The sequence below is a fragment of the Prosopis cineraria genome, unplaced genomic scaffold (genome assembly GCF_029017545.1).
Source record: "Prosopis cineraria cultivar Desert tree isolate PC_DT_omini unplaced genomic scaffold, ASM2901754v1 PC14, whole genome shotgun sequence".
Classification (NCBI taxonomy): Eukaryota; Viridiplantae; Streptophyta; class Magnoliopsida; order Fabales; family Fabaceae; genus Prosopis; species Prosopis cineraria.
The window spans coordinates 5997519-6023229 of NW_026555345.1; the positions used below are offsets into that span (position 1 = coordinate 5997519).

Consider the following 25711-nt stretch of genomic DNA (forward strand, 5'->3'; position numbering starts at 1 on the left):
TTCAGACGTTGTATAATAGGACCAAGAGCTAACTAGATAATAGATTTAAAATTCTCCGTGTAAATAACATCTTATATTTCCCATAATTTCAACGGAAACAATAAATAAAACTGGGACCTCAATTTCAGATGAGAATTTGGTTCTTTACTGACATGTTTAAGGTTTCATGTATCACAGAAGGGGACAGTTCAGATCAAAACGATGATAAATCTAAGATACATACATAATAATAGCCTTACAGCCTGAGCCAAATACACAAGGATGTTCTATAATCATTAATTAGTTGATGATAGCCTCTGGTCGAAGCTGTACAAAACAACACCAAAACACACCCAACAGCTAAGATATAGCCAAATTATTGAGCATGAGTCATTTCATGTCTGTCTGTCTCTCTCTCTCCAAAGGGTTTAAACTCTTCTGCATAGCGGTCATCTTTTCCTCCTCTTGGGCTCCACCTGCAAATTTTGTTCATGCCTTCAGCAGCTTAGTCAGAAAATCATCAACTATAGAGAACACAAAGTATATTAACAACGTCAGTCAACTTGCCTTAATGATCATTGATTATTAATTGTTTCTTTTTGGCATCAGACATTGTTATCTGACAGATAACAGAACAGAAATCTCAAGACCTGATAACTACTAGCACCCTTCACCATTAGAATTCAGACCAGATATAGTCTTTCTTCCTTTTTTGTTTTCGTTTTCTTTCGTTTTCGTTGTTGTTTTCGTTTTTGTTTTTTTTTTTTTTTGTCCCACCAAATTGACACTCATTCCAATTCTATTTACAAGACAAAGAGATTTTTTTTTTTTTTTATCCTACTTATAAGTCATGTTAATTGACTTTCTATCTCAAGTTTCCCTCTTCACCCACATTAAATGTTAGGGAAAAAGGTATATTATTAAAAATATGTATACTTAATAAGGATAAAATTGAAAGCTTATAAAATTTTTAGATAAAATTAATAAATTTTAAGATTTTCCTCGGTTTCGATAAAATATATTAAGAATAACTTATAAATAGAACTGAAGGATGATATCATTAGAATCCCCAACTGATAAATGCACTTAACAAAAGGTCAAGCATGAGATAACATGACAAGGTGCTAATGTGAGGAACTGAGGATTACAACTACAGTATCTACATTTGCAGAATAGTTGAGTCCTGTCACTTAATGTAATAATCTTATCAGGAAAAACGTGCCAAAAATGAATATTTTTAAGAATTTTAAAATCACATAATGCTATGTTTGGATACATAAAATTTGGAGTTGGATTTGCATCTGTTTGCACATTTTAAGATTTATAGATTTAGATTTACTTGTGTGTGCATGCATCTGAAATATAAGGATTTCAAATTTGAGAATTCAAATGTAAGATTTCAAATCCAAATTCACTAATCCAAGCACTACCTAAGGAAATATGAGAAAGATTCGAACTCTAAAGCATATCTGAGCGGAAGCTATGCCCCCAAGGAACAAAAGCCTTTTAACATGTACTTACACAATTCAACTACCCCAAAATAAGCAGTTCTAAATCTAGAAGACGCACCAAATGAAGAAAAGTGGAGGTCCAGCACAATGAGAAATGACCCATACAGCAATAATTATAATATGCAGATGTACAAGTACAACCAAAATTTCAAATTTTCTTAATGACAGCAACATGGTAAATTAAATCTAGAATTTATTCAAAAGTAAAAAAAGAATCACCTAGCACATTTCCAGATTTGCAGTTACATGCCTAGCCCAAACATACCTAAACCTAGTCAAACCAAAAACCAGCTCAGTGCTGCACAATGTTGATGCAGTGGGCCTAAAAATGATTTAAGTTTGATATCAGCACGTATAACAACTAACAGGATCTGAAATCAGTCAAAAGCTAAGTAATCATGACTTCAGATCTCATGCTTAGTTGGTTGATGTGAACATCCAAAAGAATGATGCAAATATATTAAAATTAATTACGGGCAAACCAAAGTGGAGATAGATCAGAAGAACACAAAATTTAAAGCAAGCTTGGCAAGAATCAAATCACAAAAAACAGTTACAATCTAAACATTGCAAACCATCCTCCATTATCTGCCTCCCTCCCATAAAAAAGGGGGAAATATGAGACAAGTGATTAGTTTGAAAGTATTGCCAGTATATCTATGACAACGAGTTGAAGACGGTTCACGTATTACCAGCATCTAGATAAAGCACAAAAACATCGACCAAATCATAGTTTAGCCAAAACCACATTACAAGGAACATCATGCAGGTACTACATTTTACCTTTATATTATTGATTTCCAAATATAAGAAAGTAATTGAAATTTATTTCTCCGTGAAAACATTAGAAGTTCCTGAGGTCAATACAAGAGGAAGAATGGGAAATGGATCTTTAAAGGAGGAGTGGTTTGATCAGAGACTTCGGGATCCCCCGTTTGAAAATTGGCAGATGAGATAAGGTATAGCAAGCATAGAAATTAAGTATGCACAGTGCAGATTAAATAATGATATAAACGAATCAAGCAAAAGCATTACAAGTGGCTAGAGATTAAAAACTCGTCAAATTGAACATGATTCAATATTGAGGCCATCATGTCCACTAAATGTCAACTATATTCATATGACTGTCACACAAGTGCATTAAAGAAAATCAAGGGAACATGAAACAAAATGTTTAAGTAGAAAGGTGGGCATTGCATTAAAGATCTTCTGTTTATTGTTCTACAGCATTAGCTAATTTTACTTTGCTGAGAAACACAATTGAACCAAAAAAAGAAGGGGGAAGGTTAAACTCTCTTGGGTCAAGGAAAAATATAAACAAAACGTAAAAAACAGAATTAAAGAAGTTAACTTTGGCACCTGGACAGAAATAACACAATACGGATGTTAGATTATATGAAATAGGATGCATGTCAGATGATTTTTCATGCTAATCTAATTGAATGAGTTAATCTGATTTGGTCCTCCTGTAACTCTGCCAGAGTGGATTTTATGGTTTGGTACAAAAGCATGTCTCCAAATTATTCGGGACTAAACACAGGCAGCCTCACCTTGCCATCATCAGCTGGAGATGCAGAATATGTAGCTTGGGGCATCTTTTTCATGTCGTCATCAGATGAACATTCAGAACACATAAAATGGTCCAGTTTCTTTGCTTCTTCAATAGTCATGCCCACACAAGCAGGATGGTACCTACAAGAAATCTACAAAGGTTGAAATAGGAATTTCATAAAAACACACGCACAATAATTAAGATATCAAAAACCGTATAATAATACGACTTCTTGGAAACTTCATAAATTTCACAATCTATCAGAATAAAAATATTGTGATACCTAATAAGATCAGTGAATAACCAAAACAAATCAAAGTGATTCCAGATAAAATTAGTTGATAAATGGAAAATGGTTGCACTTTGAGATAAAACTATTTGACCCCTGCATCATTTAATATCTATTGTCTGACACAAATTGGGGGAATACGACAGCAAAACTCAGAATAATGATTTTAGCATTAGCAGCCGAATTGCAGACAGAAACTTTTATCTCCTCTTTAGTCTCGATTTGATCCTTTCTCTTCCTCTCTCTCTCTCTGACTGCCCATGTGAATTGCTTTCTCGAGACTGACATGAAAATCATGTCCATATAGAGATTCAACAACAAATTCAAAGTCGATTCAAATTATTGGACACTTCAGGAGACATCTTCCTGAGGCTTCTTGAAGTCTTCGAGTTATTTTCATTCTTCCCTTTTCGGTTGTAGTGCCAATATTGACCTTGTAACACTCTTCACCTTCAGCAAGCGGTGAAACCGTCAACTATCTTCATTAACGCAAATGCAACTTCAACGCTGAACCAATAGATCTGAAAGTCCAATAGGCGATACAAAATGCAAAAATAGCCAACAGGAAAGGCAGAAAACAATGATTTTACCAATCTTTGCACCCCTCGCATTGCACCATGAGGTCATCTGGGTTATAAGGCATTTCGCATTTGCAATACCTTCCAGATAACAAACCAAAACAACAAAACCCCATTAGTTCCTATGCCCAAAACACAAAAGTTCCATCAAAAAGAAAAGAGAAACGCCAAGAAACTCACACAGCTACACGGTCAGGTGTGAAAGCCCCAGTAGCAGCCTTGTATTCGAATCTACAATAGTAATCTTCAGCCCCTACATTTTCGAGCTTGGTGTAGTTCTTGAAAGAGTGCACGATACACTTGCCTTCAATGGTGTGAGCGCTCTGAACATCATAATGGTCCGACAAAAACAGCTCTTTAGCTCCATGGAATTGCCTGCGTCCCCCAATAGACTCTTCCGGCCGATAATACCACCTGACACGGACTTTAACGTTGCTCCTATTGTCCTGTTCGATCTTCTCCACTCGCGCCACGTACGGAGGCTTGCTGGTGTCGGAAGGTCGCATTAACACAGTGTCTCCAGCTGCAAATCCACCACAAAAGCACAAGTTTTTCAAACACCCCACTTCGCTCGCTTCCGTAGGAAAAAGAAGAAACGCAAAAAAAAGAAACAAATTTCAACAGAGAAACAGAAAAAGGCACGGATTTGGAGAAGCAAGGACGAGGGATTACCTCTAACGACCTTGTTGGTGCCTCTGATAGTGTAAGAATCGAGGTCTCTCCTGCCGGGTCTAGTTTTCGCCATAAGACCAAGGGGACGTTAAGGCAAGAAGAAGGAATGTGAAATTGGAAAACCTAATAAGAAGTTTCGGGGAGGAAGGAGAACAGAGGAGGAGGAACCCTAAGGAATGGAAAAGAGTGAGACGGTGACACTTCGCCTGAGTTACAGTCAATTTTATAGAATGCGGTCAAGCTCATTATAACGTTTGGTGACGACCCTGTTGTTGTATTGTTGGGGATTGGTGCTGCAATCTGTGCTTCCTGCTTTACAATGTCCGTTAGGAATGGCCAATCCACAATCCCTTGCCTTGACGTTTCTAACGTTTTTTCTTCTCTTCTCTTTTTTTCATTTTCTTTCTTTTGGGCTATTTTTTCTTTTAAACTTTTACACGCGTATTCAGGTGCCTTCCTTTTGTGAGTTTGTCTCATAGCGACAAGCTTTGTCCAAACAAGATAAAATTACAGCTACAGACACTGCCCCTTGACTCCCTTTCCTCTGCCTAGTGGCAGGACATCTAATGGAATCTCGTGGGATTGGAATACAAAGAAACGTACGTGTCCCCTGTTCCTATTTATAAATCTATCATGTTGCTATTTATTAATTTTGTAAAAAAATTAATAAATTTTTAATTTTATTTTCATTAAATATAGTTTAACAATCTATTTTCTCTTTCAAATATTCAATGAAAGGTCAAAAAAAAATTTATTGTAAAAATTTAATAATATAATTTATAAATACGATAAAAAATTCTTTCTTTTTACCTTATAAATAAGACTAAAATGAGTATCTTTTATTTCCTCTATCTAACAATATAACACATCTTCTTAAAACCATGCTTAATTCAAAATATAAAATATGGGTAGCTTTTATGATTATTTTTTCAAGCACTTATATAATTATGAAGATATTTATATAAAATATTTAATAAGTGTATAATTAAAAAGATATAATTTTTTAAGAAATATAATTAAAGTCTCAATTATTATTTTTTTAAGGTTACAAATTAGTTACCAATATTTTATATCATGACGAGAAGAGAGTACTACTTAATAAGAAAACTCTCACATGTCTTTATATCATAATAACAATAATTTAAAAAAAAAAAACCTGCCCGTTGCTAAGAAAGCATTACATCTATGAGATCTGTTTCAATTTTGATTTGGATTAATTGTAGCTATAGTCAAATAAAAGTCGATTTTACACTAAATATAATGATGTGATCAACAAGTTTCTTAGGCCATGTTTAGTGTTTTTGAAAGCACTTTTTATGGAATAAATATAGGAATAGGGATGATAATAGGAAATAAAATAAAAAAAATTAAAAAAACAATGTATATATTTCTGAACAAATGAGTGAAATTTTGATATTTGGTATACAGATACACTTCAGGTATGGAACGGAAGATTTAACATTCCTAAAAATAAGACCAAAATATCCCTACATCAAAAATGATTCTTCCACCAATTAAAAAATAGATTTGGACATGATGAACTACGAAGAAAACCCAAGACAAGTATGGTTGGGCGTGTGAAAATGGAGAACAAAGGTAGTAGTACATAGAAGATTTAAAGGTGAGCAACGATCTAATATCTCTGAAAATGGAGAACAAAGATAGTAGTACATAGAAGATTTAAAGGTGAGCAACGATCTAAAAATGAGATATTAGATCAGACATCGATGTCAATAGTGATAAAAAGAAAAAAAAGGTCAAATATAGCATCGATGGACTGGCAGCAAAATTAACATTGTCGTCGTGCACTCACCGTTGTTGTTCAAAGCTCTATTAGCATTTATTATCACAAAAAAACAAAAAAGCTCTATTAGCATTAGATTTCATGATTGTTGTTAAAAAAGCTAGAACAGAAGAACAATGTTTGAAGGCTGAGTGTTTTTTAATGACAAGTGGGTCATTATGAAAATTTATTGAGGATAAAATAGTCAACTAAATTTTTCTTCCCAAGAACTCACAAATTTTTATTTGGCCCCTCTTCATTTTTCTTTTTTATTTTTTTTCTTTTTTTCTCTCTCTTTTTTTTTTTTTTCCATTTTGACGGACAATTCAATACCTTTCTCGGGAACCCAAAGTTTTGCACATCAAACAAGGAATTTGCCCGGTCCCTCTTCATCGCCCTTTCCGCAGGCTAAAATGAGTTTTTTGATTTCTATACATAAATTACATTATTAAATTTTTATTATAAATTTTTTATTTTTATTAAATATTTATGAAAAAATATATTATTAAAATATATATTTAATAAATATAAAATTCAAAACTCATTTAATTTTCAAATAAAGTTAAAAGTAATTTATAAATAAAATTAGAGGAGTAACTTAATATAAAAAAATTTTAATTAATTTATACAATTTAAAAAAATTAGTTAATTAATTATAATAATTATGTCTAAAATTGAAATGTTTGAACTGAAATGCCCTTATAATTAATGTTTATTTTTTCTCTAATTCAATGGTACTATTTAATATTCAATTATGAGGAAAAATTAGAAAAAAATGTAATTAATACTTTTTGAAATTCATAATTTTACTTATAATAAATAATAACAAGATATAGGATAGTTTATGTAAGTCATTTTCCCTTTTTTTTATCCTTCTATGTATAATTCTAAAATTACCCCAATATTTCAATTTTTAAGAAAATTTTTTCTACAAATCAAATTACTCTTTCTCAAATTTAGAGATAAAATTTAAAAGTTATTTATTTTTAAAATAATTTTATTATTCTAACTAACTCATCTTGATTTCAGTGAATGCATTAAAAGTAATTTATAAAATGAATAAAATAGTATTTAAAAATAAAGTGAGTACATGTGTATAGTTGTTTAAATCTTCAATATTGTAAAACAAGCTGGCATGACTTTCATTGCTAAGTGTATTATTGAAAGAGAGCTCACTTATTGCGCTCTTCAAATTTGATTTAATCTCACATATAATTCACAAAGAGTCACATAAATTTGAAACGGCAGAGGGAAACAAGAGCTTTGTCTATGACATATTAATGCTTATCAAATCTAATTTAATATGCATAGTGGACGGATTATTACATCACTTTTAAGAAGAAGAAGAGGGGAACAACAATTGAAATTCATACAATGAAAAGAAATGGGTTTGTTTGACTTATTAGCACTTCATATTTAATTTTAAAAGAATCACATTTAAGGACCCTTTAAAAAAATATTTACAAACAATAACTAATAACAAATTTTATTTAAAAAAAATGAGTCATGTTTTTATTTTAATAACAATCCTTTCCGTATTATTCATTATCTATGAATAATTTTTTTTAGAGGTCCTTGAATGAAATTCTTCCTTTATTTTTTTCTTAAAAAAAAAAACACATAGTTCACACAAACCTGTGTATTTTGAAAAGAGAGAAAGGCTAAATGAGAAAATTAAATTCACACAGATGGAGAAATATGTTTATCCAACACAGTGGAACATACTCAAGGTTAATTTTAAACAAAATTAAAAAATTGACACTAATTCACATGAAATAGACACAAATTTTTTGCATGAAAGCATGGGGTTGATAAAATGATTTGTAGTATTCAAGCATTTATAATTAGCAAGTTGGTTCTATATTGGAGAAATCAACCACCAGAGGAGGCTATAAATATCTCAAAAGGACTAATTTTTTTTTTTAAATTATCGCTTAGGGCAGGAGGATTAATTGGAAAAGAACTTTGTATAAAAAGTGATCCTAACTCTCTTCCTTTTTTTTTTTAAATTTTTTTTTTTTTAAATCACCCTCCCTATAAGCACCAGCATCAACACCAATTGTCTGGGAGCGGCGGTCTTCGCGGCTATTTTTAGTGGAAGACTTGCAAAAGCATTCAGCTACGCGTTCACAGCGTGTGGCTTGGTCACATCACGCTAAGACGTGTCCCGGCCAATGCTCTTACTTTATTTGTATTCATACTAACAAGCCAATGTTAATCGGAAAAATGACAATAAAATTTTTTTAAATATATAAATAATAATTTAATTTTTTTAAAATATAATTATTTTATTAAATTTTTTTAAAAAATTTTTGTCATTAATAAATGTATATTAATAATCAAATTATTCTTGTTAAAAAAATAATTTATAAATTTATTTAAATAATTACAATTTTTTTATATTCACAATAATGCAATAGCAAAGCAAGAATTTAACATATAAAATTATAATTTATTGTTACATTAGTGCGAATAAAAAAGTTATGATTATTTAAACAAATTTGTGAATCGTTTTATTTTCAACAAGGACAATTTAATCATTAATATAAATTCATTAATAATAAAAAAATTTTTAGAAATTTAAGTGTATGACATTTGAGAGATTAAATTATTATTTATAAATTTTAAACAAATTTTGTTATCATTTTACCATCTTGATTTTATTTGGACTGGACTGGCAAGTGGCAACAGGGGGTTTAAATAAAGCTGTGAGTATTTCATGAATGAAGAAGGTTTAAAAACCTCGCAATTGGGTCCGAATGTTGATTGTTTAATTAGAATAAAATTCAAAATTGTGCCTACAGGCTACAGGCATCACATGACGAAAATTTACCAATACCACAGGGCAAAAGCATGCAGTTAATACCCCTCCCTTGTTACAGGGGAGCCTTTTATAAACTTGAGATTTTAAAAATTTATTATAAGCAACTTTTTACAAAAGATGTGTCGTTTTCATACAAAACACTTGATGAATATTAATTAAGAACTTTTTAATATTATCTCTATTTAAAATTATTAATTATAAAGGAGAATACAATGTAAATTTAATTTTTTTATTTAAATGTAAGTAAAATTAAAAATCTATTTTATTTAAAAATATATTTATAAGTCTTTACAGTTTCACTCAATTTTTGATCAAAAAACCAAACCACTTACTTATTACAGCATAAAGTCGATAGTTAAACTTAGTTGCAAATTGGAGGATTTGAAAATTCAAAAATTTGATGTGTTCACCTTTTGTATATTAGCAATTTTTGTTTGGCCAGCTATATTCGTGATTAAATGTTAGTGAAATAATGTGTTTGTATAGGTTTATTGTGAATTTTCAAACCTACTAATTTATACACATGAAATGAATTTGTTTAAATCTTAATTAAACTTATCATTTTATTAACTTTATTTATTAATTTGAGGGCCAGATGTAAGATGAGAGATTTTGAGAACCCAAAGATTTGATAGGTTGCCTTTTGTAAATTAACAATTAAATATTAGTGAAGCGTGTGTGTCCACATGGCTTGTTATAACATAAGAACATAAGTAGAGTCGTTAAACCCTTCAACTTATCATTTTTTTAATTTTACTTGTTCATATATTGTCATCAGTTTCAAATTAGGAGATTTGAAAATTCAAGAATTTGACAAGTTTTCCTTTGTAAATTTACAATTAAATGTTAATAAAATTACATATTCACATAGGTGCATATGGATTTTTAAATCTCCCAGTTTGCAACTACCCTTCATAGATTAACAAGTGAAAATTACTAAAATGACAAGTTAAATTCAGATATTAACAAGTTACCTTCTACATGTTCTACTATGATAACAAGTGATTATTGTAAATTGACAAGTTAAATGTAACAAGTTTAATTAAAGTTTTAACAAGTTCATTTGATACAAATACCCTTGTGCACTTTCAAATCTCTCATTTTGCTTCAAACCTTATATGTTCTTTCTTTCATAAATAAAATAAATTTGAATATACAAACATGGTTGGATCTAGTTTCTCACACCATAGCAGATTATGGTGCTCATATTTAATATCCGATCATATATTAAATAAGATTGCTTTCAATAATTAAGGGAGATACTTATAAACAATAAAAAAAAATGAACTTGATCAATACAAGAACCATTCAACATGATTAAAATTAGTCTAGAATTTTTTTTTCTTTACCCTGAATAAGCTTAAAAAAAATTAAATCAAGTAAAATTAGAACATGCTTAATCCAAATACCTGAGTTTTTTTTTTATTATTATTAATAAAATGAAATTAACATTCATTTTGCACTCAAAAATCTTCTTCCAGTTCATATAAATGAACACAAGTATTGCGCGAAGAATTGCTTGTGTTGCTGGATCTGAAGATGTCAATTATGAGCGTTGCGTATAAGGGCTTGAAGTTTAGAAGCAAGTGTAGCCCCCGGCGATCGACTAATCGAGCAAAAGCACATTGACTCATGATTGGTGAAAAGTAAGGATGGTTTTATAATTAATTTTTCCAGTGTTAATCTACAACATTATTACGATTCCAAGAACATGACCATGAAATTAAGGAAGATGAAAACAAAAAGGCCAATGAGACAGGGCAAGGTCATAACCCCGACTGACATAATTAAGAGAAACAATGTTCCCTCTCAAAACCCTATATATATTCCATCCGTTTAGTAATATATAAAATATCTTGTTTTGAAGTATCACGTTAAAAAAATAAAAGATATTTTGATTTTTTGAGATGTAATTAACACAAGATTTTTTTTAATGTCCTTAGTTTGGAATTGAAATAAATAAGATTTTCCAATTAAGATACCTTATTTAATAAGAATAAACATAAAAGTAATGTAATTTTAATTGTTATTGACTAAATGTTTATTAATTAAAAATACTTTATAATTTTGAGTGAAGAGAATGTGTGCGTGCAACTGTATATTCATGTAGTATATATGTATGACAAGAAAAAAAAAATATTATTCTTTCATTCTTATTTATAAGTTATTTTTATTATATTTTATTAAAATCAAGAAAAATTTTAAAATTCATTAACTTTACCTAAAAATTCAATTTTTTTCCTATAAAATATAATTATGTTAATAATATACTTTTTTTCTCACTAATATTTGATATTTAATGGGAATAAAAAGGGAACTTATGGATAAAAAATTAATAATATGTCTTATAAATATAAAAAAAAAAGTCATTCTCTCACTACTTTATAAGAAGGATTGTAAGAAGCATTGGTTTAATGTTAGTAAAAGTCAATTCAATATTAATGCATTGTTGACCAAAGCTACTTGAATTTCAATGTCTGACGTAGCATAATTAACGCAGATCCACACAATGCAAGCATTTCAAAAGGAGGAGGTTGAGAAATCAAGAGAATTATCAATTTTTCCCAACCAATTAATCCTGGTCAATTTTTTATGATGGGAGTGATTGACGGGGAAATGTACATGTACTCCCTCCTTTTATTACTATAATGTAATAGAAACTGTTATATGTTTTCTTATTCTTTTATAAACAAAATTATAAAATTCAAGAATTATTTATGACATTTTTTTCAAACTGTTTATCGTAAAATTAAAATTTATTTTTACAAGAGAAATTTTTTTATTAATTATAAGGGTGATTCAGTTCAAATTTTTAATTTTATCTATAATTATTATTTAATTAACTTTCTTAAACTATAGTATGATTTTTTTCTTATATTAAAAAATAAAGGGAATATACCAATAAATGATCAGATAGCATAGCACTAAAGAACCTTGCTGCCTCTAGTCTTCGATACAAAATATTTTTTAAAACATGTTCTCAATTATAAAATTTATGTGAAACATTAATAATGAGCATGTTGCTAGACAATCAAACACAGTATAAAATTTAATGAAACATTAATAATGAGCATGTTGCTTAACTGATAAAAGGTTATATTAGGTTAACGAGTAGACTTGAGGTTGAGTTTTGAATATGTAATTATATTAAAATACTTGTTGAAAAAAACTTTGCCCTTAATGTGGTCTTACTCAATGTGGCTCAAGAATAATGCGTAATTATATCAAAAAAAAATTCTGAATTATATCAAAAAATGCTTATGCAAGCTAATTAATTTATTTAATACTGTTAACAAATTTAGTCACATTTCTTAATCTATGAGTGGTTAAAAAGTTTTATACATAAACCTAAAAGAAGTATTTCCCAGTCACATTAATGTTGGTCAAATTTCATTCAATAGATATCATAAAGTTACATAAATAACGTGAGACACACGGGTACTTTGAAAAAGAAGAGAAAGAGAAAATAATTGAGATCTACACAAATAAAGAAGCAATTTATTTTTATTTATATTTTATATTCTACACATGTTAAGTGCCAGACACCTTAATTATGATAGTCTTATTTATGGATGAATCACATTAATTAACCCAACTGTTAATAAAATGAAGGCGGTATAATAATAGGCAATATTCCTTAATAAAATGCTTAACTAATTTTGAGTATGAAATCAAGCGGGCATAAAATGAAAACTGCCCGGCACTAATACAAAAAAAAAAAAAAGACTTACTAATAAATGTTATTATATTTGATAAAGATTTGATCTATAACATATGAAATTATGATCAAATAGCACTACCGGTATAAAAACTTTGTTGGTAAGTGATATGTAAAGTATTTCTATAAATAATTTGTGAATATGAAGTCATTCATTAGTCTTGATGAATATATGATCTAACTTACTTAAATTCTTGTATTTAAAACAATAAAAAAAAAGACTTCCCCATCATTATGGACACGCATTCCACACAATGAATCTTAAGGGTTTGTTTGGGCCTCCCCTCAAAAGTCTATTTAAACTAAGATGTAGTTTTATTAAATCTAACAAATGGTTGCTTCTTCTAAATGAATTTTTAGGGATGTAAATTGACAACCAATGTATAGTAACATTCTGCAATAAATGCAATTTATTTCAAACATAGGCATCTTATTAGTTTTGTAATATTTCAAAATAATCAAAAACTTGCTGAAAACTAAATTGCGTATTAATTTATATGTGTTATAAAAAAAAGAAGAAAGAGGGGAAGAAAAGATAATAGCAAGGCGAGAAGAATTGAGAGTGAAAATAATAGAGTATAGTCCATTCACTTGAATACCCAATGCTTTATGCATAACCTTTTTATAGGCCGTCAACTATTTAAACTTAATTTTAATATTACAAATAATAAAGAAGGATAGAATAATATAGTATGTAAACTTGGGAAGAGTAGAAAGATATTAACCTGAGAAACTCTTCTACAATCATTCACTAAGAGGTATGAGAGATGAAAAAATACTAAATATAGGAGGTATGAGCAGCTACTCATAGAGCATAGAATTCATAATTATGTCACTTATAAAATATTTTTTCAAAATTCAAAATTTTTATATAATTAATTATTCATTTTTTTCACATGTAATGCGTGGCATATGTACATGATTATCCATGTTAATTGGGAAACAACAGTTTAATCTCATGAAAGGATATAATTATTCAAAGTCACATGAAAAGATAAATGGCTCTAAGGTCTTCAAGAACGTTGACATTAAGACAACGAGTAATTATATTACGGAAATGGCCAATGACAACTTCCTCATACTACATTGATAAGTAAAAAATTATTAAGTGAAAATTTTAGGTTAAATAGCATAAGTTATACCCATTGAAATTGACAAGAAGACAACAAGTAATGACAACTTCCTTATAGGATATTAACATGTAAAATTTATTAAACGAAAGAATTTAATTTTAGACTAAGTAAGTTACCCCATGTTTGAAAGTAACCAAGCTAACGACAACTTTTTTCATAATTTCATATGCTATTATCTTGTTCCTATCACCTGGTTGTCTTATTATTCATTTTAATTTCAGCAAACATATAACTAACCTACGTGGGTCTAATATAAGGTAAATTTATTAACTTCATGATATTAAAAAAAAAATGGAAGGCATATCCTTAAAATAGTTTAAAGAAAAAAGGTATGTAATTTTTTAATTTTATTCTTCTTTGAATTAATAACCACAATAAATTATTGTCTAAAAATTTAAATGATAATAAATAAATAAGGAATAAATTAAAAAAAGTTAGTATTATAACTTTGTCGTGTATTAAAGACGAAAAAAAAGTTTTCCAAAATTTGCGTTATATCAAGACTGGAGGGAGTGTTCATAAATCAAAGCAATTTTTTGACATTAGACATGAGAATTCCTTTACAGCTAAGTCCTTACAGGCCGCTGAACCGTTTCTTCTTTACTGGGTCCAATGAGTACTTAGAGTCCTTACATCTCGATAGTGACTTCCCCTTATTTGTACCATCGTCTAAAAACCCATTCAACTGTTCATCGGATGGTCATGGCATCAAAAAAATCCATTAAAGCGTCATTTGGACATCACTAGTGTATTAGGTTCTTAGCCCATAAAAAATGGAATAGTTCGGTCAAACGAGGCCCATTCTGGCCCATTTAATCTTCGGCCCATTCTAATTAGGCCCTCCTAAATGGTGCAGGACTATGATGGGTGGCTAGCCATCTAGAACTCTCAATGTGGGCTGGATTTTGCAGGGATTTTACACGGTTTTGAGGTGCTTAAAAATGTATTATTTTATTTGAAAAAATCAATATATGGTTGTACATAGATATATGGCTATAAATAGATATTATATATCAGCAAAAAGTTGGGCCTAGCAAAAAGAATTAATCCACAATAATTTAACACATTAATGTTTAAATCCTTGCTCAAATAGCCGGAATTTTTTTCTAAGAGTTATTGGTATCCTTAAATCAACAATGATATATGAGTATCATTAATTTTAGTAAAAAAAATCAACATTAATATTGACTATTTATTTATAAGGATAGAACTTAATGAATTGAGGAAGATTAGCATCTTTTTATAACATTAATGGGCATTCATTCACTATTGTTGATTTAAATATATTAGTTTACAAAGAATTTTATAAGATATATCTGTGTGTAATTTGATCTATTTAAGAAGAACTATTAAACTAAATTAAAATTTTAAAAATAAAAAAATACCCCATATATAATTAAGAAGCATTATTTTAAAATTTTAAAAATTTGAAATATATTGATAAATAACCACAAAAGGCCAAAAGCCTAAAAACACTAAGCTTCTACCCTATGGCTAAGTTTGGCCCAAAACCAGCCATTTTTCCACGATTTTTATCCAAACAGTATCTCTTTTGATCCAATTTGACTTTTGAGACTCAAACCTCAGATTAAGTCCAAACCAAACATGCCTATATATATGTTAACTGACAACCATAAAAAGACCTCACTTACATGACAATCATGTTCAAAATTTAGAGAGAGCTGAGTACTTTTCAACATAATGAGCGAGTAGATTTCCCCATTATTAGCACCAGCCCATGCAAATTAGGCATCATTATCATTAAATTTGGCCTTTTCTTTTCCTTAAACAACTACGTTAGTATAGCATTTCTCCACTTCAAAAGTACATAATTTTTTTTTAAGTTTTATAGTAGACTAAACATGAAAAGGAGCCAATTCACCTTTTTTATTTTTCTGGTTAGTACAAGGAATAAACCTCCATCCCAATAGCAAAGATTTTTTCCTCCGAAATTCTAAGAGCAAAAAAAAAAAAAAATCCTACCAATTAAATTAATATATATATATATATATATAAGGACTAAATTTCAAACTTCAACTAGTTATTTGAATGATAAAATTTTATATCACTTACATCAACTTCAATTAGTAGAACCATTTTACAAGTGAAATAGGTTAACTCTAACCCTCCGTTTGGATAGAAAGAAAAATTAAAAAAAAATTGAAAAACAAATATTATCACTTTTTATATTTGGATAAATGAAAAATAATAAAAGAGAAAAGAAAATGAACAAATATAAATTATGATTGTAATGCCCCTATATCAAAATATATTATTCCATATAATTACTTTTGTAAAAATAAATTGAAAACAAAAATTATATTAAAATTAATGTAATCGAATTGGTTGTCAAAAAATATGATCAGCAAGGCTAATAATATTTGCTATGATTTATTACACTTCAGAAAATCTAGAATCTTGACCTCTAATGTCTTAGGAAAATTAAAATCAAGGATGTCATGGATTTTAATTTGCAGGAAAAAAGAGGTTAAAAGGCAAAATTGTTTAACATGCAGAGTGCAATCACAATTATGCGTTTCTTCCAAGTACCCCCCCCCCCCAGTGTAGACTTTTGAGGTAAACATAAATAAAATACAATAAAATTGTATACCATACACAAGGCTCGGTTGAAGAGTACTGCAAAAACATTCAAAGATGACGAAGCCGTTGAAAATAGAGCCACTGTGTGGGTTGAAGATGGGTAAGCACGAAAACATGAGAGAAAGAGCAGACGTTGGGATAAAAATTTTCGCTTCCAAAATTTGTTCACTTGGAAAGAGAAAAGTTGCAAAAGAAAACGTGATAGATTCCACAATTCATTTTCTTCCCTACTTTGCTTTCCTCTCATTTGTTCTTCCTCACCCAAATAGGGAGAAAATCTCCCTTCCTCCCATGTTTTCTTTCCTCCTATATTTTATATCCATCCAAACAAAGCACAAGTCATAAAAATTAGCTGATTTGACTCGAGTTCAATACTTTGAGCCCAAAAGGCCCAGTTTTATTTGACTCAATTTTTTTTTTCCAATGCAACCTATCTCTACATCTCAAGAACAAGCCTAAATATTGAACATTAATTCGCCAATGAATGCTACATATGCTAAGCTCAAATGAAGTTCCAGCAAAGTTCAAGTACTATATTCGACTTTATAAACCTAATAGCATCCTTGCATCTGACGACAAAAATATATATAGAGCTGTCCGGATTTACACAGGTTGCTTCGCAGTCCGGATTTACACATAATTGTCTAGTCTCTACACGCAATACAATTAATCATCCCCACAAGGTTTAAGCGTTCAATGCCCTTCAAATATTTGACACTACAATTAATACACAGCTTCTCATACCCGACTTACCATATATATAGCATCGTGATATTAGATCATAGGATAGGGATTGCCAAGAACAGTGTCCATGTAATAGTGGTGGTGAGGATGAGAAGGATCGACCACCATGAACTGCATATCCTCTGAAGGTTTCCAATGACGCTTTCTCTGATTTATGAACCAGTTGTTTATTTGCTTCTGATCCAGTCCTGTTGATTCTGCCAGTGCCAGCTTCTGTGACTCCTGTTCATCATTATCATGCATTCATTATTCAATCAGCAAAACTAAACATTCATCACAATCTTAATAAATCACCAAGTCAGGTATTAATATAATGTACTCAAGAATAATGAAGAAGAATTATATTGGAACGTACAGATGGGTAAGGCCATTTATAGTGTCTGCTCCACCAATCAAGAAGCTGTTGTCTTGCTTCTTTAGGAAGCTTCCCTTTCTTCCTCTTCTTCATGAATTCCTGCTTCAGACTGCCCAAGTATCCGCTGTATTTCCGCAGAAGTTGGCCCTTCAACTCTTGGTCGTCCGCCAGTGGATCGATCAGATTCTTCGGCACATCCATGTCTTCTTCTGATGATCCATTCCGATCACTAGCCTCTCCACATGCTGATTAAATAACATAATCCATATTTATGTGTTATTATATACATTCACACATATATAAATGATCGCAATGACTCGTCAACAAACTATCAAATTAAAGAGCGTCTCAAATATGTAGAACTTTCGAAGACCCCTATGAAGTGCAAGACTCGTGCATCAAAGCTTTCATGACAAACATGTAAACAATCACTTGTGGTGGATCCATGTATGCTTCACTTAAAACATCACTCAATTTCAGAAATTTTTTATCAGTACTGAAATATAGGAAATTGAGTGCTGAAATTTGGAAATTTAAGTTGTGATGAGTTCTTGATTTGATATTTTCACGAGGTCTTAAAATGTCATTCGAGCTCCCCCAAAAGAAATGTCACTTAAAAAGTCAATTATAAACTCTTGAACAAGTAAACTATTTTAAACTTGATGAAAATTGGAAGCAGTTTATTAATAGGCCACAACCTCACTGCCGTACTGCAGAACCAACATATAAAGTTTGTAATCATTAATTAACAAGTACAATTAGATAACAAAAGAAAAAGTTGTTAATTTATATTTATCACTACGTTTAGGTTAAAAGAAGAATTCTACGTCCATGAAACCCTAATTCTACACCAGCTGCCTGCTTCACTAAAATTAGCTATGGTACTTTTATCGACGAAACACACTCTGGTAATTAAAGCCTAGAGGGAGCTTCAATCCATGAAAACAAGTGATATTGGGGACACCTATGATCATATAAATGAAAGAAAACAAAAGATATAAGAAACAGTTTACTTAAAATATTCAATCAAACTAATGCAAATTGTACACACACACACACACAATATATATATATATATATATAATTTAGTGGTTCATATAAATTCAATCTTAATGCTGCCATAATCAGCATAATTTAGACAATTGGGTCCCCATCTAACCAGTGCCTGAAAAGTTATTTGTCATTAGTTAGCCATGTATGGTCAAGTCCCTAGAAATTGAATTAAAGTATCAAACAACGGCTCATAAAAACAATGTATAATTATTATCGATAATTTAACTTAATTTTGTGAAGCTGCATCACAGATCATTATGAAGGAAACTATATAATATAACCTGCATAGGTGGAAAATTTCGTTTGGTACTATAAATAATGATGCTAAGAATTTTGTCTAATAATTAATAGACACTTACATCTTTGACAATGCATAGTGGAAAAAAGATGTATTGTTTATATCAAATTGGAATTATGTAATCCAATTATGCACTATAACCTATTCATCATGCACGTTAAACAGCAATATAGCAGCAAAATTTGACTTGGATTGATTGATGGCAGCAACATTAAAGATCTCAATCAATATTAGCATCATATAGATATGACATTGAGGGGAAGATTTTAAGTTATAAAACTAAGAAACCTAATTAGGCGCCCGCACGACTAAAAATTCTATATTACCAATTACCAAAATAAATAATAAACAAACATATATATATATATATATATATTTTCTTTTTGCAAGTTCTATCAAGTATCAATCCATAAAAGAAAATGACGGTCCCACATGAGAAAAATTAGCAAGACCTATGCAATCCAATAATATTGATGAACTTCCATTGGTCGTTAAATTACTTCGATAAAGCATAATTCTTTTTCCCATTCCCCAGGTACATATGTTTGAATTTCAAGTCTTAAAAATTTCAACCCCCTGCAAACAAGTTAAATCCCAAAAACTCCTTGAACCAGTCAATGACCAGAATAAGTATACTACGGAATTTTCACCTGCCCCAATCTTATGATTAATATTAATAAATAATTTATACAATATATATTTGACTTCAATGGGAACAGAAATAACATAGTAGTAATTCTTAGACTTTTATCCTGAATAACACCTGCACCATCTGCGCCAATGGCCTCAGGTCATCACTGTATAACCGTTCTTTGGCTGCATTTTACAGTTCCAATGATCTGGAAAACTGTGTCCATAGCCAACCTCGCAATTGCCATTACTGGGCATAATGTAATGTCTGAAGAAACCCTAGCTTCTTAGAAAACCTAAAGCTACAGTCCCAGATGTCCCCACATGCCATTTCTTGGATTTCTTTTCCAAGTTCTTTTATTATATATATATATATATATGGACACCCATAATCCTGAAACTCTCTGTAAATAATCATCCAATGGGGAAATACATAGACAAAGGATGATTATTAAAGCGATACTAAGATTTATGTCAATATCAAGCCACGCATATATATGATCCAAGATAAGTTAGATAACAACAAAAGATCATTCAATGCACAAATATCGAGAAAGAGAGTCAGAGGCCTGAACCATATATGTACCAATCCATTTACGTCTTGACAGAAATTACACGACTTGGGCATGACATGCTTACGAGTATATCATACTTCATCATAATGAGAAAACACTAGAATACATGCTAGAATTCAGAAGGAAACCGAAATAATTGGAACACTATCATAAGATTAGAATCAGAATACGAGTTAGTTCTCTTGCGACAGCATCGAAACCTTAATCCTCCGAAACAAGACATGCATGGCCATTCAATTAATCAAACAACAAATACCCAAAATGAAGAAATAGAATAGATTGCTATAGAACTTTTAGCATAACCTAGCTTTATTTATCTGAAGTAAAACCCAAAACCGAGTTCGGATTTTTAAAGCTAGGCCAATCGAACAAATGAAATTCTCTAACTGGGCTCGTGAAACAAAACTTATCATGTTGAACTAAATGAACAGAATATTTTAATCTTCAATACCACCCTCATTGACATGCGGAGAAAATTTCCTTGTTCTGCATAAAAACATTAGCTTGTCATCATGTTAACATGCGGATAAACAAAAAACTGGACCAACGCAGTGAGTTTTCAGATCCAAATTCAAAGCATGTTTGATAGAGCAAAGAGGAAGAGAGAGAATTAATCACCGAAATCTGACGAGGAAGAAATAGTGAGAGCTTTGAACTGAGACTCGATGGTGTGAAGAAAGTGCATAGCTTCCTTGAAGGGTTTGGAGAGCTCTTGCTCGTACTTGGTCAGCATCTCACAATACGCCTCCATAAACTGATCCAGTGCCGGATCTTCTCCGATACACCCCGACCCACCAGCGGCGGCCATTGTCAAAGCAGACGCACATGCTTCCTCTAACCTCGCCACCGCTTCCGGCGGAGCTCCGACCTGCCAAAGTTTTTTTTTAATTATTTTTCCACAGGAAATGATACGTCAAAACGAGCTTAAGAGATTTAACAATCAGTTCTGTTTCTTTTTAATTAAAAATTCCATCATAACTATTCACCCAATACAGGATAATAATTATTAATGAAATGAAATGAGCAGATCCGAAGTTACAAGAGAGAGCGTGTACAAAGACTAATTAATATGCATCATTAATTTCTCGTCAATGGATGTCCAAGTTGCTTCTTTCTTTACTTTTTCTCACCGTTTAGGTTAAGAGGTTACCCAAAAGTAGAGTCAAAATTAAGCGGTTCTTTTCTATTTTGTTTCATATTTCTAACCTTTTGACAATTAACGTAGGCTGACAAAAGACGATGATAGTGAGGATGAGCCATGATCTTTGCTTTGGCAGAAGAAGAAGAGCTAGCGTTGTTGTTGCTGTTGTTGGCGTCCATGAAAAAGGAGGCTAACCCAGAACCAGAAGAAGTAGTGTTGGTGGTGGTGGTGTGGTGGTGGTTTTGGGGATGATGATTGGAAGTAGTAGGAGTGTTAGTGCAAGAAGGCAAAGGAAACAAAGGAGTACTTTGTGTGGGAGGAGCATTATTCATAGGATTAGGACTGAATGGAATTTGATGGGAAACATTATGACAAGTAGTCACAAAAGGCATCATCATCATCATTGGATGAGATGAAGCACACAACCCACCACCACTACTATTGTTACTGTTCTCTCCAAAACCCATCACACATGAACTCCCATTACAACCACCGTCTTCCATTCCCTCCAGATCTCTCTCTCTCTCTCTCTCTCACGCTCAATATAACCTTATCTTCTCTAGATCCTTTGTTCTCTCCTACCTGCTTTTGTTAACAAGTGTTGTGAGATTGTGTATCTAACACAAGCCCATGGACAAAACTTTTTGTTTCTCAGTCTATCTCTATCTCCCCCTCTTGGTAACGTAACATAGGTCTATCTCCCGGGTTTTGTGGGACAAGTTTCAGGCTTTTGACAGGAAAATCCTAAATATACTTGGCTTGTGTGGTAAAGCCTGATGAGAAGATTTGCTTTGTTGAATAGGTGTGTTTAATTTTGCTGATATAGTATTACCTCTCTCTGTGTGTTACTCGCAGGAGAACAAGTTGCAGAGAAAGGAAGGGTGAATTGGAGTTGCAGCAGAAGACACGCAGGGTATAGCCTAGAGAGAGAGAGAGATGATGATTATGGATTGGAGATTGTTAAACTTGAGTTAGAAAAAGGAATTGGGGAAGAAAGAAAGAAGAATTTTTGTTGGTGCGAACAGTGTTCTGAGGAACTGTAGAGCACACGAAGCTTTATTACCTTCCCAATGAAAAACTCTCTCCCTCTTTTCTTGCACTAAACTGATCACACTGCCATGGCTTCTGCCAACAAAAGCAGGCGATAGAGAGAGAGACGAACGATCAAATCGAGGATGTTCCAACAAGTCACCTACTTGGCTGATACTCCCCGATGATGGATGCTCAGGCCATGGGTTTTGGGAATACGAAATCGCCTTCTTGTATCATGTTTTTTCAATAAACAATAAATTACTCAATTTGTTCTTCCTAATATCTCAATTATTAAAATTTTTTAATACAAGATCGCCATCAATTCACGTCAGAATATATAAAATTTTGTTATTTAAAAGGTGATTCTGCGAAAAAATGGTAGTGTTTAGATTGTGATTTGAGGCAAAGTAATTGGGGTATATATTTATTTATCTAAAAATCATTTAAATTTTGTTCATGGGAATTACTTGAAAGCATGGACATCAATAATGTAAGTAAACTATATATGAACGAGAATATGCGTATTGTTAAGCATAAATTTAGATTTTGCCATATCTCTCCCATTCTACTATACTTTTATTAGCAGCCCCTCATTCAATATTCTCTCACACTACTTTCCCGCTTCTGTCTTCTCTTTAGTCATTTCTGAACAAAAAGAAGGCCTCGCTCGGTCCCTCAGGTTGAAGAAATATACTTAATCCAACGTACGCTGGGCTTCGATCTTCCTTGTTAATCGAGAATCTGTTCATTGTAGTTAATTAGTCTCTGAGTCTCTGTCTTCTGAATTCTGATGTACTGTTGATGATGTTCATTGGCATTCATAATTGCGAGTGTCTTGCTGTAACATGATGATGCATGTTTTCTTTTGTGAATTTCTCTTTCTCTGTCTTGTTATTTAGTGTGTGTCACACACAGCATCTAATCTAATCCGAGATTATTTACATGGAAAAAAGCGAGTAAAGCTGGTAAAGCTAGTGGGACAGTCCGAATGTCTCTTCGTTCACTCACACTCTATCTCTATCTTTCTCTAGACTGGATCACACAGAATACTAGATCTCTACGAAATGGTAGAAATAGATCATAGATAGAAGGATTGTGCGTTCTCTGATGGTCATTGGTGAGAAGGGCGTAGATTGTAGAGTAGCATCACTTGCTGTGAAATACCGCAGTGATTTGTGAAAGCACCTTATCTCTCAGGTTACGTACAAATTGTCGCTTGCTTCCCCATCTCTCCCATCTTTAATTTATCACACCATAAATCATACTATACCTTAACTTCTTGTAAATAAAATATTGTGTTTTGTAATATTTTCTAGACATATTAATGTTTTTAATAATATTAACCCTCTCTTTGAACAAATCTCCCATCTCCCAGACATATTAATGTTTTTTTAATAATATTTTCTTAAGTTTCCTCATCTCAGCCGCAATTTCAAGCCATCGATGTCACAAAATCACTATTACAATGAGTGTGTGTGTGTGTGAGATAAGATTAGTAACAAGTTATATCATTTATCTGCGGCCAAAAAAAAAAACAAGTTATATCATTTATAAATCATAAATATTGTAATTGATTTTTCAGACATGAAATGTTAAATTTTTATATCAAATCTTGTTTTAGTGTTTTTTTTTATCAGAATCTTGTTTTAGTCATTTTTTATTAAAAATTTTCACATATTTTAAATTGCCATCAATTTGAAAGTAATTTCAAATATAAATTTCCAACTAAAGAATGTACATCACTTGATATTTTGTGAAAAAATCAGAAAAATAAGAAGGGTGATCGACAAGTTAAAGAGAGTCAATCAAATCTTTACAGTGAGATCCGATTGCCACTCGTTGGATTCCAAAATAATCCAACTGCTTACTGATTTTAACTAAGCTTATTTTTGGATTTAATTCTCAAAACTTGGTATTGGTAAATTTATTTGAAGTTTTTATTTTTAAAAAGGAGAAAAAGGATTTTATATTTTAGAAAAATGATAAAATAAATAAAAATACTAAACAACGAAAACTATATCCAAATTCACCAATTTTAACTTTAGGATTTGTATTCTAGATTTTTATATTAAAAAAATCATGTTTTTGTATATTCATTATTACTAGCAGACATTTAAGAACAATAATGCAGGTAGAAAAATGAGTGGTAAGTTCCAAGTTGTGACAAAGAAAGACAAGTTAAGAAATAGTTTAGCATCAAGCATGACGATCCATCCAATCACTGGGCCCATAATTTCCTGACACATCTTTTTTTTTCGTACAAAATTATGGATTATTCCATTTAACTTTTTGTGAGTCTCATTCAATTATAATTTTCGCCCACATACAACAGGCTATTGCAAAATCATATGCTTATGAAAGAGGAAAAAAGAGACAGAGCATGCTAATTCTTAATTTTGAGATTTAATTTTCTCCACCGTAGAAGTGAGTCTAAAAAAAAGTATTGCTTAGAAGGTGGTGATGACTGGAATGTTACCTGGATGTGAGGGTTGGGATCTTTATGGAGCTTGAAAAGAGGAAAACCTTACCACAAATTGAGAGTCCAATAAAACAAAAGACATTAAGACCATTTAGAATCACACCATTCTTTTTTCTTTTTCTTTTACTTCTCTAGTATTCATGGTACAAGTGTACTGTCAGAGACTAATTCTTCGACATAGTATCTGAATTCTATTCAAGAAGCAAACCTTTTTCCGATGACTAATGCTTTTCAATATCTTAAAAGACATGAATGTAGCTTATCATTTGTGCCATGTCTTGCTAATGCAATAACCCCCATGGCACTAGCGAGGAATGAAACCCATCTTCTAATAAAATCTTTAATTTAAGTTTTTTTTAATATCCGGAATCAAGTTCTCATACCTTCTTTTTTAAAAAAAATTAATGAATCATTCAACATCCAATCACATTATATTTTAAATTAATAGAAATAAATAAATAAGATATATTATCATATGTAATACATAAACACGTCCTTTCCTTCTGCGCAGAGTTTGAGACGATGCGTTTTGGATCACGAAAAAAAAAAGGAGATAAAGTTATACCATTTATAAGATATAGATGTAGATAGTGCAATTAGTTATAGATTTAATTAACATCGGCTAGAGTGAGCTTTGGACATAAGGTGATACGGACAAAATAATATATTTTCCTACACCTTTTATAATTTTATATTGACCAAACTAAACTACACTAAACAATAGCCATGCATTTTGTCCCAGAATCTAATTATAATTAAGTTGC

At 31.2% G+C, this 25711-nt stretch overlaps 2 protein-coding genes and 1 long non-coding RNA gene across 10 annotated transcripts; 1 reads left to right on the top strand and 2 right to left on the bottom strand.

The window, feature by feature from the left end:
* Positions 1 to 122: 122 nt before the first annotated feature.
* On the bottom strand, positions 123 to 4969 carry LOC129293358 (chromatin remodeling protein EBS-like). 8 transcript variants are annotated; one of them, XR_008589149.1, is made up of 6 exons: positions 4582 to 4969; positions 4090 to 4483; positions 3922 to 3990; positions 3041 to 3182; positions 1710 to 1812; positions 123 to 455 (listed from the first exon to the last, which is right to left on the bottom strand). XR_008589149.1 is itself a non-coding variant. In XM_054931270.1 (6 exons), exons 1-5 carry the CDS (start codon positions 4652 to 4654, stop codon positions 1783 to 1785), a joined length of 708 nt encoding a protein of 235 aa, XP_054787245.1. In that variant the 5' UTR covers positions 4655 to 4969; the 3' UTR covers positions 123 to 455; positions 1756 to 1782. The 8 variants fall into 8 exon arrangements, 7 of the variants coding, with proteins under 7 accessions (XP_054787245.1, XP_054787249.1, XP_054787250.1 ...); XM_054931270.1 differs by having other exon boundaries at positions 1756 to 1812; XM_054931274.1 differs by having other exon boundaries at positions 1710 to 1761; positions 4582 to 4968.
* A 12183-nt stretch (positions 4970 to 17152) lies between these two features.
* On the bottom strand, positions 17153 to 22297 carry LOC129293950 (homeobox protein SBH1-like). Its single transcript, XM_054932100.1, has 4 exons — positions 21502 to 22297; positions 20914 to 21163; positions 17740 to 17984; positions 17153 to 17606 (listed from the first exon to the last, which is right to left on the bottom strand). Exons 1-4 carry the CDS (start codon positions 21937 to 21939, stop codon positions 17415 to 17417), a joined length of 1125 nt encoding a protein of 374 aa, XP_054788075.1. The 5' UTR covers positions 21940 to 22297; the 3' UTR covers positions 17153 to 17414.
* Positions 22069 to 22734, top strand: LOC129293951 (uncharacterized). Its single transcript, XR_008589243.1, has 2 exons — positions 22069 to 22202; positions 22292 to 22734. It is a non-coding gene; the product is annotated as an uncharacterized LOC129293951 (long non-coding RNA).
* Positions 22735 to 25711: the final 2977 nt, after the last annotated feature.